At 39.2% G+C, this 14,159-nt stretch overlaps 1 protein-coding gene and 1 long non-coding RNA gene across 5 annotated transcripts in view; one reads left to right on the top strand and one right to left on the bottom strand.

Moving 5' to 3' along the window:
• LOC133613861 (uncharacterized) overlaps positions 1-10,079 on the bottom strand; it is a 33,352-nt gene extending 23,273 nt beyond the window's left edge. Inside the window, exons 1-3 of the long non-coding RNA XR_009816505.1 lie at positions 9,595-10,079; positions 9,446-9,484; positions 6,255-6,430 (exon numbers count right to left, since the gene is read on the bottom strand). This is a non-coding gene — a long non-coding RNA (uncharacterized lncRNA). The remainder of the gene's footprint in view (positions 1-6,254; positions 6,431-9,445; positions 9,485-9,594) is intronic.
• The window catches only part of LOC133613858 (target of Nesh-SH3-like), a 57,569-nt gene that overhangs the window by 38,971 nt on the left and 4,439 nt on the right, over positions 1-14,159 (top strand). For all 4 annotated transcript variants that reach the window (XM_061971709.1, XM_061971708.1, XM_061971707.1 and 1 more), the window contains 5 exons: positions 1,370-1,478; positions 5,134-5,213; positions 13,003-13,032; positions 13,114-13,272; positions 13,347-13,469. In XM_061971709.1, the coding sequence (XP_061827693.1) occupies positions 1,370-1,478; positions 5,134-5,213; positions 13,003-13,032; positions 13,114-13,272; positions 13,347-13,469 (501 nt within the window). The remainder of the gene's footprint in view (positions 1-1,369; positions 1,479-5,133; positions 5,214-13,002; positions 13,033-13,113; positions 13,273-13,346; positions 13,470-14,159) is intronic.

Genomic DNA, 14,159 nt, shown 5'->3' with positions numbered 1-14,159 from the left:
ATTTCAATACAATAAATATGTTTTTTACATATTTCATATATTATTTGAATTATGATATCATATGATGTACATGTTTTATAATTTGATATTTGTAAAATGTTTGATTAATATATGTACAAGTTTATAAAGTAGGTATTTATTATTTTTCAATTATTATATTAATATATGTAAACATTCAATATTTAATACTTATTTTATTTTGATTATATTAATAAATGTACATATTTCAATACTAAATTATATTTCTATATATTTAATATTTCATTTTAATAGCTATATCATAAGACGTACATATTTCATAATTTGATATTTTTATTTAGAATTTTTTGAACAACAGATGTGCATGTTCATAATTAAATATATGTTATTTAAAATTATTATAAACATTTATTATGTATTTGATTTACATTTTTTATATTAGGTGTACATATCTCACAATTTGTAATTTTATTTTGAATTACTATAATAATAGATGTACATGTTTAATAATCTAATATTCATTTGATTCATAATGTGTGTACATACATATTCCATAATTTTATGTTATTAGATTTTTAATCACTACTATGATCACACAAATGTATTTTATATTACATGTTTATGTTAATAATATATAGATGCACAGATTTAATGATTAAATGTAACCTATATTTTTTATTATATGAATAGTGCAGTGGTTATTAACCTTGTTGGAGGTACCTAACCCCACCAGTTTCATATGCGCATTCACCGAACCCTTCTTTAGTGAAAAATAAAATGTTTTTTTTCTCAAATTCAAGACAAAGTTATGTTTTTTTTTTAGTGGTGCACAAAATGAACCGTGCATGAACATCATCTTGTTCAAAGAACAAAACCAACACAGTGCAGAACTCACAACAAATTACACACCTGCGAATCAGATGGAAAATTAGAGGGAACATTGTTTGGGGGTATCATAATACGGCGATAGGGAGAAGTTTTTATTTACACGATGAGTCGGTTGTGTCTTGACCTCCGCGGCAGAGGTTCCGCTGAATCCCTGAAGCAGACTCACCGAACCCCTAGGGTTCGATAGAACCCAGGTTAAGAACTACTGGAATAGTGTAAATATTTAATAACCTAAAACTACTTATTATATCATTATTTAATTGCACTTTCATCTTGAGTTGCTATTAATTTTATCTCATGTTAAGCAGTGCTTGAGGTCACATTTTAACATTCATTAAAGTAAAAAAATTAGTTAACCACTTTAACAACATTTATACGTATAAAAGTTTTGTCACAATTTCACACCATGGCGAACTACTTTAACAACAATAATGTTATATTGTTGATATAATGTATATCCTAATTAATAACAATAATGATTCTACCATATTTCTCTGATCAGAGTATGAAGTTGTGTCCACTGCCAAAGGACCCAATGGAGAGGAAGTGTCCATATTGACGACGACAAACCAAACGCACACAGCGGTGGAGAATTTAAAACCAGAGAGCAGGTGTGTGTGTGACAATGTGTTGAATATTGTAATCATATAATATCATAACTCATCTGGACAGCCTAAAATGGCTGTGTGTTGTTGCTATTCTTGCATTGCGAGCTGGTAGTAACAGGCTTAGTTTACAAATTTGGGATTGATTTTAAACCCAAGATTTTACAAATCTGGTGGATAATTACCTGATAATAACTGCTTACTTTCTGCTGTAACAGGCTTCCATCTAGACCAGGGGTCCCCAACTTTTTTTGCACTACACACCGGTTCCATGAGGGCATTATTTTCAGGGACCGGCTTTCCACTTGTGCCAGATAAATACAGCAAAAATAAGGGCATGAAAAATACAACTCACAATAACGCTGAATTAGAGGAGCCCTGGGCTTGTTTCTTTGCAATGAGATGCAGATGGAAATCAGCCTTTGGCTACAATATGTCACATTTATATTTTATATGTTCATTAATGTGCATTGTATCATGTCACAAAGTAATAACAAATATAACAAATGACAACTTTCTGGGCTCTCCTATTTCTGGGGCTGAGGTTGCCGAGGTAGTTAAAAAGCTCCTCGGTGGCAAGGCCCCGGGGGTGGATGAGATCCGCCCGGAGTTCCTTAAGGCTCTGGATGTTGTGGGGCTGTCTTGGTTGACAAGACTCTGCAACATCGCGTGGACATCGGGGGCGGTACCTCTGGATTGGCAGACCGGGGTGGTGGTTCCTCTCTTTAAGAAGGGGAACCGGAGGGTGTGTTCCAACTATCGTGGGATCACACTCCTCAGCCTTCCCGGTAAGGTCTATTCAGGTGTACTGGAGAGGAGGCTACGCCGGATAGTCGAACCTCGGATTCATGAGGATCAGTGTGGTTTTCGTCCTGGTCGTGGAACTGTGGACCAGCTCTATACTCTCGGCAGGGTCCTTGAGGGTGCATGGGAGTTTGCCCAACCAGTCTACATGTGCTTTGTGGACTTGGAGAAGGCATTCGACCGTGTACCCCGGGAAGTCCTGTGGGGAGTGCTCAGAGAGTATGGGGTAACAGACTGTCTTATTGTGGCGGTTCGCTCCCTGTATAATCAGTGTCAGAGCCTGGTCCGCATTGCCGGCAGTAAGTCGGACCCGTTTCCAGTGAGGGTTGGACTCCGCCAGGGCTGCCCTTTGTCACCGATTCTGTTCATAACCTTTATGGACAGAATTTCTAGGCGCAGTCAGGGCGTTGAGGGTATCTGGTTTGGTGGCTGCAGGATTAGGTCTCTGCTTTTTGCAAATGATGTGGTCCTGATGGCTTCATCTGGCCAAGATCTGCAGCTCTCACCGGATCGGTTCGCAGCCGAGTGTGAAGCGACTGGGATGAGAATCAGCACCTCCAAGTCCGAGTCCATGGTTCTCGCCCGGAAAAGGGTGGAGTGCCATTTCCGGGTTGGGGAGGAGATCTTGCCCCAAGTGGAGGAGTTCAAGTACCTCGGAGTCTTGTTCACGAGTGAGGGAAGAGTGGATCGTGAGATCGACATGCGGATCGGTGCGGCGTCTTCAGTAATGCGGACGCTGTATCGATCCGTTGTGGTGAAGAAGGAGCTGAGCCGGAAGGCAAAGCTCTCGATTTACCGGTCGATCCACGTTCCCATCCTCACCTATGGTCATGAGCTTTGGGTTATGACCGAAAGGACAAGATCACGGGTACAAGCGGCCGAAATGAGTTTCCTCCGCCGGGTGGCTGGGCTCTCCCTTAGAGATAGGGTGAGAAGCTCTGTCATCCGGGAGGAGCTCAAAGTAAAGCCGCTGCTCCTCCACATCGAGAGGAGCCAGATGAGGTGGTTCGGGCATCTGGTCAGGATGCCACCCGAACGCCTCCTTAGGGAGGTGTTTCGGGCACATCCGACCGGTAGGAGGCCACGGGGAAGACCCAGGACACATTGGGAAGACTATCTCTCCCGGCTGGCCTGGGAACGCCTCGGGTTCCCCCGGGAGGAGCTGGACGAAGTGGCTGGGGAGAGGGAAGTCTGGGCTTCCCTGTTTAGGCTGCTGCCCCCGCGACCCGACCTCGGATAAGCGGAAGAAGATGGATGGATGGATGGATGGATGGCAACTTCCTATGAGGAGTTTTATTGTACATCTATAAACAAGCTTAGTGGTGTGTTTAGTGGGACAGGCGAACGTTAAGTCGGAGAAAATAAAGTTGTTTATAAATTATTTCATGTTTTTCTGCGGCCCGGGAGCAAATGTGCCATGGACCGGTACCAGTCCCCGGACCGATGGTTGGGGACCTCTGATCTAGACTTTTTAAACTTTACTAAGCACTTATTTATTCTGTTGTTTCAAGCTAGTTGAACACACAAAGCATCGTTTATGTGTATTTGTATTACCAAAAAAACGCAGTCATTTTAAGCATATAATTTATTTTTATTAACGGAAAATAAAATTAGTAATTTTAAACATGTATTTATTATTATAAACAAAAAATAGAATGAGTAATTTTAAGCAGGTCATGCATTTTTATTAACAAAAAATAAAACTAGTCATTTTAAGCATGTCATGTGTTTTATGAACGAAAAATAGAATGAGTCATTTTAAGCAGGTAATTTATTTTTATTAACGAAAAATAAAACTTGTCATTTTAGGCAGATCATGTATTTTTATTACAAAAAAAAAACTACGTCACCCTAAGCATGTAATTTATTTTTTATTAACGAATAAAAAACTAGTCATTTTAAGCAGGTCGTGTATATTTTAACAAACATAAAAGTAGTTATTTTAAGCATGTCATTTATTTTTATTAACAAAAAATAAAACTTGTCATTTGTCACTTTACCAAAAACTTATTTTTCTTGTTTTTTCAAGCAGGTTTAGCGGCTTGCTTAGCAATTAGCTTGTATGCTCCTGCTTGCTCTTCCTCGGTTTGTACTATGTTTTGCCACATCTTATAAATGAGCATCAAGAATAAGAATCAACATTTACAAATTTGGACAGTTCCGGGATAATCGGAATGTAAGCATTGGTTCAAGATAGAGCACGATATGCTGCTTGTCTGCCATGCTTCAGAAATATAGGCAGTACAGTTTAATTTTTTTATGTCATTTTAGTTACACAATGGCAAATAAATACCGTAAGAACGTATGTGCATTAAGCCCCTTGTTGGTTTAATTGCAGTGTTTTGTGCCGTGTTATTCCTCCCCTTCATGTTTAAACCTTCATCCATCATCATGATGGATCACATATGTTTTATCTAAAGGAAGTATGTGTCAAAGTTGCCAGCGCTGATGAACAAATACCTCTTCCCACACAAGTCTTATGTACACTAGTACAAGAAAAAAATAGTTTTCTTTACGATAGAAAATGCTAGTTGGGGGGGTTCACTGCACACAAAAATAGCAGAAGAGAAACAAAAACCAGAAGGATGAAGTGGGTGGAAGGGGTTTTTCATTTTGTATCTGGAGTTTTAGAAAGCACCAGAAATGATCCCACTGGGCTGTTTTTTGTTAATGTCTCAGCATTGCCAGAATATCTTTAAGCGCAGCACGTGGAATAACCATCAGCTGATTCTGAATGCAGAAGGTGTGAGTCACAGCGACTCACATTCGCTCAACTATTTTTCAGATGGCAAACTGTGCATAAAAGCTGGGTTTATCCCTTGGATTGATTGGATGGTGTCTGCCTGCCTTGTTTCAGTTACGAATTCAAAGTCACACCGAAGAACGAGCTGGGAACAGGACCATCCAGTGATGCAGTGTCGTTTAACACGGAGTCAGGCAAGTTTTGCACAGTGAACCATACTAAGATAAACTTAATTATTGGATATAATCTGTTTTAGGTGAATACTCTTCATCAGATCATAATGCATTTTCAGCAAATGAGAATGCACTCATTACTTGAAGAAGAACCACAATTTAAAGCCATTGGTGCTGTATAACACAAAGAAAGCATAAGACTATAGATATATAACATTACTAACATTTTGACATCATTGTTATTGTGACTGTATGACCACACTTATTATTATCATGGTAGTGTTGAATGTGCTCAAAAAGTACTTATACACACTGAAGTTTTTTTTCCTTTAATAAACAAGATAAATAGACAATATACTATTTACTGGCAGAAACATTAAATATTGTTCTGGTTTCCATTTGGGTGTTTAAATATATTATATGTAAACATGTTTGTTTTTTATTCATTTTAATTTGTAAATATTTTAGAGTTAATAAACAATTATGTCTCTTGTATTTATGTTAGCATTTAAAGGGGAACTGCACTTTATTTTGCCTATTGTTCACAATCATGAGAGACAAGAAGACAAAAGTTGTTTTGTTCGCATTCTAACTAACGACTTGTTCTTAGTGGGTAGCAATGCAGCTAATGGGAGCAATCAATTCTTCCGTTTAATCACTTTAAAAATGAATTAAAAAAACGTCAACAATACTTAATTTACGTTCCGTAACCTGTTTAATAACCAAACTGTAGCAACATTGTTATTGTAAGAGCGAACACAGAGGAACTATTTTTCTAGCGTACTAACACATCGGCTACAGTTTTAGCCGTAAAATCTAACTACGGCAAGAGATAAGCTAGGTTCTACGTCAGCACGAACCACGTTTGAGTTTGTAATGCACAACACTGAGGTAGAACATCAATCTATACTGAGTGAAAAACGTAAACAATCATATTACAGTATCTGTAAAGTATTAGCCCACATTTCATGTTTTGTTTGTACACAGCTAGCCAGAAAGCGTATGTACTGTAGTGTACAGTTATGTGCAGCGTGTATCATGATCAATAGTATAGTGACTTACTCGATGGACAGTTGTCCGTTTGGTGAAGCTGGCCGGGGACGTTTCCAGTTGATTTGGGTAAGCAATCCATTATTCGCAATAGCTTTGCTCAAAGTTCCAGATTTTCAGCGTGACCATGTCGCACTCTCTCGGCTTCCGTCTGCTCCAACGTTTCAGCTTCTTCTTCCTGCTGGGTTCTATAAGAAGTAGTTAATTCTCTGTATACCGTATATTACCAAATAACCGCCCAGGGTCTGACTCCATTTTGTGAATTAACTGCCTCTTCCTAATAACCGCCTATGTCCAGATAGCCGCCCATGGGCTGTTATTTGCATAATTTAGATTAAAAGGCTACTGGGGTTGCGTTTGCTGCAGTATTATTGTTTTTGATGGTTTTATAGAGTACTTGGTACCATAATTTTATTTTTCCTGTATGCTGCTTTATTTAAAACTTGGAGTACTGTAGCCTTTATTTTATTCAAGTGACAGTATTATTGTTCTGTTTTGATGGTGGGTTTTATACTTGAGTACTTGGTACCATAATTTTATTTTTCCCCATAGGCTGCTGTATTTAAAAAGTTAATTTATTTTTAGTATTGTATTCTATTTGACAATTGTTGCACTACTGCCATGTTGAGGCCTTGTTGATCTCTTGTCTTTTGATAGCCTACCTCATGTTGATCTCTTGTTTTTTTTGTTTGTATGTTTACAAAAGCTTTTACATTTAAAGTTTTTTGTACGAAAAAAAATACTGGACAGTACCATTAGGGATGTCCCGATCCGATATTTGGATCAGATCGGCCGCCGATATTTGCCAAAAATTGCGTATCGGCAAGGCATGGGAAAATGCCGATCCAGATCCAGTTTAAAAAAAACTCCGGTCCGTGTTTTCCAACGCACCGATTTAAATAATACATTCCACTTTTCTGCTGCTCCGTAATTTCCGTTCCGCATTTTCCAGCACACCTTCAACACATCCACAGGTCTGTGTCTGTGAATTCTCAAGCAGTTGCTTTTAGCTGCTGGCATTACACGACAGGCTCTTCTCACTCTTTCCTGTGTCTCCCTCTCACAGACAGCGAGCGCACCTTCTTACACACGTCACATACTGTCACGTCATACGTCACATACGTATACGTCCTCCCCGAGCAGAGAGGTAGCAGCATGGCTAACGTTAGCTGTGATGCTAGCGCAGCCGTGCGAGCAACGCTCCCTCTAAGGTGCGCGCTTGTGCAATTGCGCACTGTTTAAGCGTCCTCTGCGCATAGCAAATCTATGCCACGCACAAAATCTAATAAAAAAATAAGCGCATAACAATTTTCGACACACGGACACGACAGAGAAAACAGTTTTCGTCATCATTGTTCAAATATTGTGACGTCTGTCGAGACGCTTATCTCCATTCGGTGCCACACGCCCACACCATCAAAATGCTGAGGCAAAAATTTCCACATCAACACCGTATGAAAAAATGTGTGATTTTTTTAGTTGTGATTTCCTTCTCTGCATGAAAGTTTAAAAGTAGCATATATTAATGCAGTATGAAGAAGAATGTTTTAATGTAGACATGCAAGCCTTGAAAGAAAATTTTGAAAATCAAGACTACATTTCCTGCAAATGGGTGCATTTCTACCCTATATTTTAACTTTAGATTTATTCTCATATCAAACTCTTTTGGCTGTCTTTTTGACACTTACATCCGGCGCCCCTCTCCACACCCTGGATTATAAATAATGTAAATAATTAAATGTGATTATCTTGTGTGATGACTGTATTATGATGATAGTATATATTTAAGTGGACCCCGACTTAAACAAGTTGAAAAACGTATTGGGGTGTTACCATTTAGTGGTCAATTGTACGGAATATGTACTTCACTGTGCAACCTACTAATAAAAGTCCCAATCAATCAATCAAAACACATAGAATCATCATACTGCTGTGATTATATGCATCAAGTGTTCATTCAAGGCTAAGGCAAAATATCGAGATATATATTGTGTATCGCAATATGGCCTTAAAATATCGCAATATTAAAAAAAGGCCATATCGCCCAGCCCTAGTTTCAATGATGCTATTTCTGTTTGTCATGTATAATTTTGTCTATTTTGTGTTTATCCTTGAATAAACAGGTCAGTTTCTTGTTACCAACCATTGTGTATTATTCAAACTCCCCTAATTCCGCTGGCTAGTTGTTATCAAGAGTACTAAAACCCTTTTCAACATGATTCTGACAACTAAGTAGGTTAAATAACTTTAAACTTTAATACATGCTCGGATAGGCCAGTATCAGTATCGGTATCGGATTGGAAATGCAAAAACAATATCGGTATCGGATCGGAAGTGCAAAAACCTGGATCGGGACATCCCTAGTAACCGTTGTAACCAAATAATGGCCTGGTGCAGGCTGGTGCAAAAATAAATAAAAGCCTTGTGCAAATAACCGCCTGCTTTTTTTAAACGCCTGTCTCCAAATTCGATTTTGTGAAATAAACGCCCGGGCTACTATTTGGTAATATACGGTATTTAGTTTCAGAAAGATAAGGGTGTGAATCCTCATTTGTTGAAAAATAGTCTTCTTCGTTATCCATTACCAAGGCTGCCATGATTAGAAAACACACTTGCGTTTGATTCCGGGAGTAGGAACATATATGTTGCAGGAAGTGCGCTGCTATGGAAATGTAAATAAATGCGCAAAAAAATTAGTTCCGGCTGTGCATAAAATCACCAAAATACTGTAAATATTGTACATGTTACATATTGTTATTATCGTGTCTGTTACTACATTATTCATAGATTTGCAGTGTGTACATAAAACATTGATGGGGGGGTTTCAAGTTGTTTTAGAGGGCTTTGAAGGCTACTACTGTGACTCCCATTAGCCGCATCTTGCAAGTGTTCTATATCATCTTTAAAATCCTAAAAAAAAGACGTGTGTTCTTGTCTCTCATAATGATTGTGAATGATAGGCAAAATTCCAAAAAAGTGCAATTCTCCTTTAAGCTTGCTAGTCAGCACTTAGTTGGCTAGCTCAGTTCTCCAACTGAAAGGATCCCTGAGTTTATAAATCACGGTTTTATGATAATTAACTTAAAACGGTAATACTAAACGTCATATAGTTTTACCACAGATTATTATTAATACAGTTTGTCGTTACACCTCTACACAAGACAAAAAATTAAAAATGAAGTACATAAAAGTTGGTGTCATACCTGCAAGGTAACGTTCAGGACGAATTTGTCCTCAGGTACCTGCAAACAGCAACAAAAGACTTCAGAACGTTCGCACTTTGACATTAATATCCGAATTAACATCACATTATCTTAAAAATGTAAATGAACAAAGACAATGATCAGCTTACCTAACAATGGTTTACCGCAGATATTAATAGGGCCGGTAGAAACACATTTTCCAGACGACGTAGTCATGGACATACAATGTAGACGCCGCATTGAGCGCTAAATCACACGTCGACTTTTCACAGTTATGTCCAAAAAACTATTGTATCTGGTTATAATGACATCGTTTTATGAACATAATTTGCTGACGTGAAACCAAGCTCTAAATAACGAAGAAACGAGACATAACATAGTTTACATAACAAGTCTAATGACTTAATGGCGATTGATTGATTCCAAAAGGGGTTCGGAATCTAACACTTCCGGGTAACAGGTCAATCAGAGCAAATTACGTCCGGTGACACCTGCTGCACGCAGCATCATAGACATCTTATAACTAGATACAGCATTGGCTGCTATGATGCGAGAAATTCGGCCGCCATCTTGAAGTGGTGATGAGGAGACAGCGAGCAGCCTAAACTGACAGTTGACAGGTAGAAAACAAAGATGCTGCGTGAAAATCAGTGGTATTCAGTGAGGTAACATGAATTAAATGCGCTGACAGTTCATTGCTCCTGCCAAATGAATTGCATGAGTGGAGTGGATCACCACCCCAAGATGGCGGCCCCGCGTCTCGTCAGCGCCAGTGGGCAGTAGTGGTCGATGCTGCGTACCCTTTTAAGATGTCTATGGTCAGCATCATTTATTTTTGTAAATATTGTAGCGGCTGGCTACGTGGTGTTAGCCAATGACTTTGGCTGGGGGGCGGGACTTCCGGTGAGAGATAGGGAAGTGACGTTGTTGATAGAAAGTAAGGATTCGAGCATTGGCGTTGTTAGGCCTATTTTAGGGGGGCTTGAACCCCCCTAAAATATTCTTTAGCCCCCCTAAATAATTTGGTGTTTTTTGGGGGTTTTTTTACAAATAAATGCCGACATATTCATTATAAAGTGTCCCAAATGTGAGTTTAAATAAATAATCATATAACCTGGTATTATTTACTCAGTTTCCCCTCACTTCGTAGCGTAAGGTAGAGAGCCCCTTTCGTGCGTCGGTATCCAATCCATTCCACTTGTTCATTTAGAAAATGCTCACATCACTCAAATTCCAGCCCGCATTTTCTCTACGACCTTGCTTGCGGTCCTGCAGGTGTACGAAGCACATTATCTTCCTTTACAATGAGTGAAGCTGCACAAAACCTTGTGTGTGCAATTGTAAATCATTTATTTTTTAAGTTGTGTGTTTCTTGTAGAATCTATATAAAGTAATATACATAAGCCTATTGTTAAAATAATGAAAAAAAACATCATTAAATATATTTGTTTTATTGTATTGTTACATTAATAGCTGTTTTATTATTATAGGATGGCTTGTTAAACATTTAATAGAATTTTCAGAGGGAGGAAAAACCAAGACATTTAATATAAAATGTAAAATGAATAAATACATAAAAAGAAAAAGAAAATATATGGTTAAAAGCCATCGTCCCGGGGAGCATTTCATTTTGTCCCGTGCATTTTTTTTAAATAATAATAATAACAATGAATAATTTCTAAGTCTTTGTTAGCCGTTTGTGAAGTTTTGTGATCGTGCGTAACATTCGCTCGCATCCTGTGCATCTCCTGGGGGCAAAGCCCCCCCTGTCCTTAAAAGCTAGTGACGCTCCTGGATTCGAGTATTGACGGGAAAAGAGGGAGACACACATTGGAGTTGTTGTGTGGTTGAATTGCATCTTGTACAATAAAGACAAAACAAACAAATAAGTCGTATGAGCCTACATTCCTGGATTATTACAATATTAAAACGAGACAGGCATTGTGTGTTGTTATCAATAAACAACTGAAGGTGGACCACCCCTTAGAGACTACTACTATATATAAAATGAATTTGTGGAGCATATTTTGTGTTTACTCTTACTGCGGGAACTCAAAATCAATTAATTTTGCTTGTAAAAATAAATTAAACTAATGTAATCTATGTCAATCAGACAATGAACTCTAAGGAAGTATGATTGAAATACACTTGTAGATTCAGTGATTGTACCACATTAAACTAATCACTACATTCATAAAATAAAATACCACTGTTCATACACTTTCATTTAATTTGAATGACCTCTTTCTGTGTGGAGTTTGCATGTTCTCCCCGTGACTGCGTGGGTTCCCTCCGGTAGAGATGCGCGGTTTGCGGACACAACCACGGAGTCCGCGGATTATCCGCGGGTCGGGCGGTTGAAATTAAAAAAAATTAGATTTTATCCGCGGGTCGGGTCGGGCGGTTGAAATTTTAAAAAAAATTAGATTTTAAATAGATTCAGGCGGGTGGCAGTTAAACCAATTCGGAAATATATATACATAGTTAAATGTTGTTACCCACATACGAAAAACGAGCAGGCACCTGCAGCATATGCCACAACAGAAGAAGAAGAAAAAAAGAGATGGCAACGCCGGCAGCAAACGTGGTACGCGACAAACTAAAAAAGGGAGTACTAAAGACCAGGGGGAAAAAAAGGCCAGAAAAGTTCAGCGTGGACTCGTTTTTATGAGGTTGTAAATCAGGATGATAGTAATGCTGGCTACGTGATTTGCAAGAGCTGCGATGCTGTTTATGTCTACGACAGTCACAAAACCGGGACATCTAACATGGTGCATCACATTTGTGCAAAACCCCAAACCTCCACAAACACCCTGAGCATGAGCAGTTTCGTCCGCCGTGATCCCAGAAGAGTGCCACAGGATGTTAAAACAAGATAGAACGCAGCTGCCTGCAGCAGTTTGAGTGGCGCGAGCGCGCTTGGAGGCCGGTGCGCTCAGCGCGGCTCCCAGATGATTGCGCGCTAGTGTGCGTCTGGGACGTGACAGCGTGGCACGCATTGAATGTCTCTGCTTCATTGGATCAGTCTCCTTTCTTTAACAGGCAAAAGCTTTATAACCTCACTAATGCCTTGCATCGTCTATATTAGATATATAACAACGGGCGGGTGCGGTTTTGATTAAATGTTAGTTCGGGTGGATGCGGATGGTTGACGACTTTTGTGATGCGGTTGCGGATGAAATAATTGCCTATTCGCGCATCTCTAGTACTCCGGCTTCCTCCCACTTCCAAAGACATGCACCTGGGGATAAGTTGATTGGCAACACTAAATTGGCCCTAGTGTGTGAATGTGAGTGTGAATGTTGTCTGTCTATCTGTGTTGGCCCTGCGATGAGATGGCGACTTGTCCAGGGTGTACCCCGCCTTCCGCCCGATTGTAGCTGAGATAGGCTCCAGCGCCCCCCGTGACCCTGAAGGGAATAAGCGGTAGAAAATGGATGGATGGATGGATGTTCATTTCATTGGAGAAAAATCCAGTTACAAAATATGGATCTTTACATAAATGTATTATTTTTGTAAATATATTATTAACCGATAATGTTTCTTTGTACATGCAGCGGACCCACGAGTGAGTGAAAACGTTTCAGGTAAAAAGAGTTCCTTCTGTTGTTGCATAAAACATGTTCACATAATTACTTTATTAACAATGTCATTGTTTGTTTTTACAGGAAAGGATGCAATCTGGACACAGTTCCCGTTTAAGGCAGACGCCCACTCGGAATGCAACGGGAAGCAATATGTGAAGAGGACTTGGTACCGAAAATTTGTGGGCATCCAGCTGTGCAACTCCCTGAGATATAAGATCTACCTTAGCGACTCCCTCAATGGTAAATAATGCTGCGCTGACCTGAAACGACTATTTTGAACAAAGGACACCAAAAAAGCGTCTTATCTTTTGCAGGGAAGTTCTACAACATTGGTGATCAAACGGGTTACGGCGAGGACCACTGCCAGTTCGTGGACTCCTTCCTGGATGGACGGACCGGAACGCAGATGTTTGCAGACCAGTTACCATCCAGGCCAGGTAATTAAGTCGCCTGATGCTATGGAGATGACCACTTCTCACAAACAAAATCGAAACTAAACCGCTCCACTTGCTAGTTAGTAAGGATAACAGCCACCTTGCAGTCGCGATCAAAAGTTTACATTCACTTGTAAAGACATACTTGCCAACCTTGAGACCTCCGATTTCGGGAGGTGGGGCGTGGTCGGGGGGCGTGGTTAAGATATATATATATATATATAAGAAATACTTGACTTTCAGTGAATTCTAGGTATATATATATATATATATATATATATATATATATATATATATATATATATATATATATATATATATATATATATATATATACATATATATATATATATATATATTATTACATATATATATATATATATATATATATATATATATATATATATATATATATATATATAAAATAAATGATAAATGGGTTGTACTTGTATAGCGCTTTTCTACCTTCAAGGTACTCAAAGCGCTTTGACACTACTTCCACATTTACCCATTCACACACACATTCACACACTGATGGAGGGAGCTGCCATGCAAGGCGCTAACCAGCACCCATCAGGAGCAAGGGTGAAGTGTCTTGCTCAGGACACAACGGACATGACGAGGTTGGTACTAGGTGGGGATTGAACCAGGGACCCTCGGGTCGCGCACGGCCACTCTTCCACTGCGCCACGC

Source organism: Nerophis lumbriciformis, linkage group LG13, assembly GCF_033978685.3.
Source record: "Nerophis lumbriciformis linkage group LG13, RoL_Nlum_v2.1, whole genome shotgun sequence".
In the NCBI taxonomy this organism is placed as follows: domain Eukaryota; kingdom Metazoa; phylum Chordata; class Actinopteri; order Syngnathiformes; family Syngnathidae; genus Nerophis; species Nerophis lumbriciformis.
The sequence above is the reverse complement of the archived record's forward strand: the minus strand, read 5'-3'. Positions and strand labels throughout refer to the sequence as shown.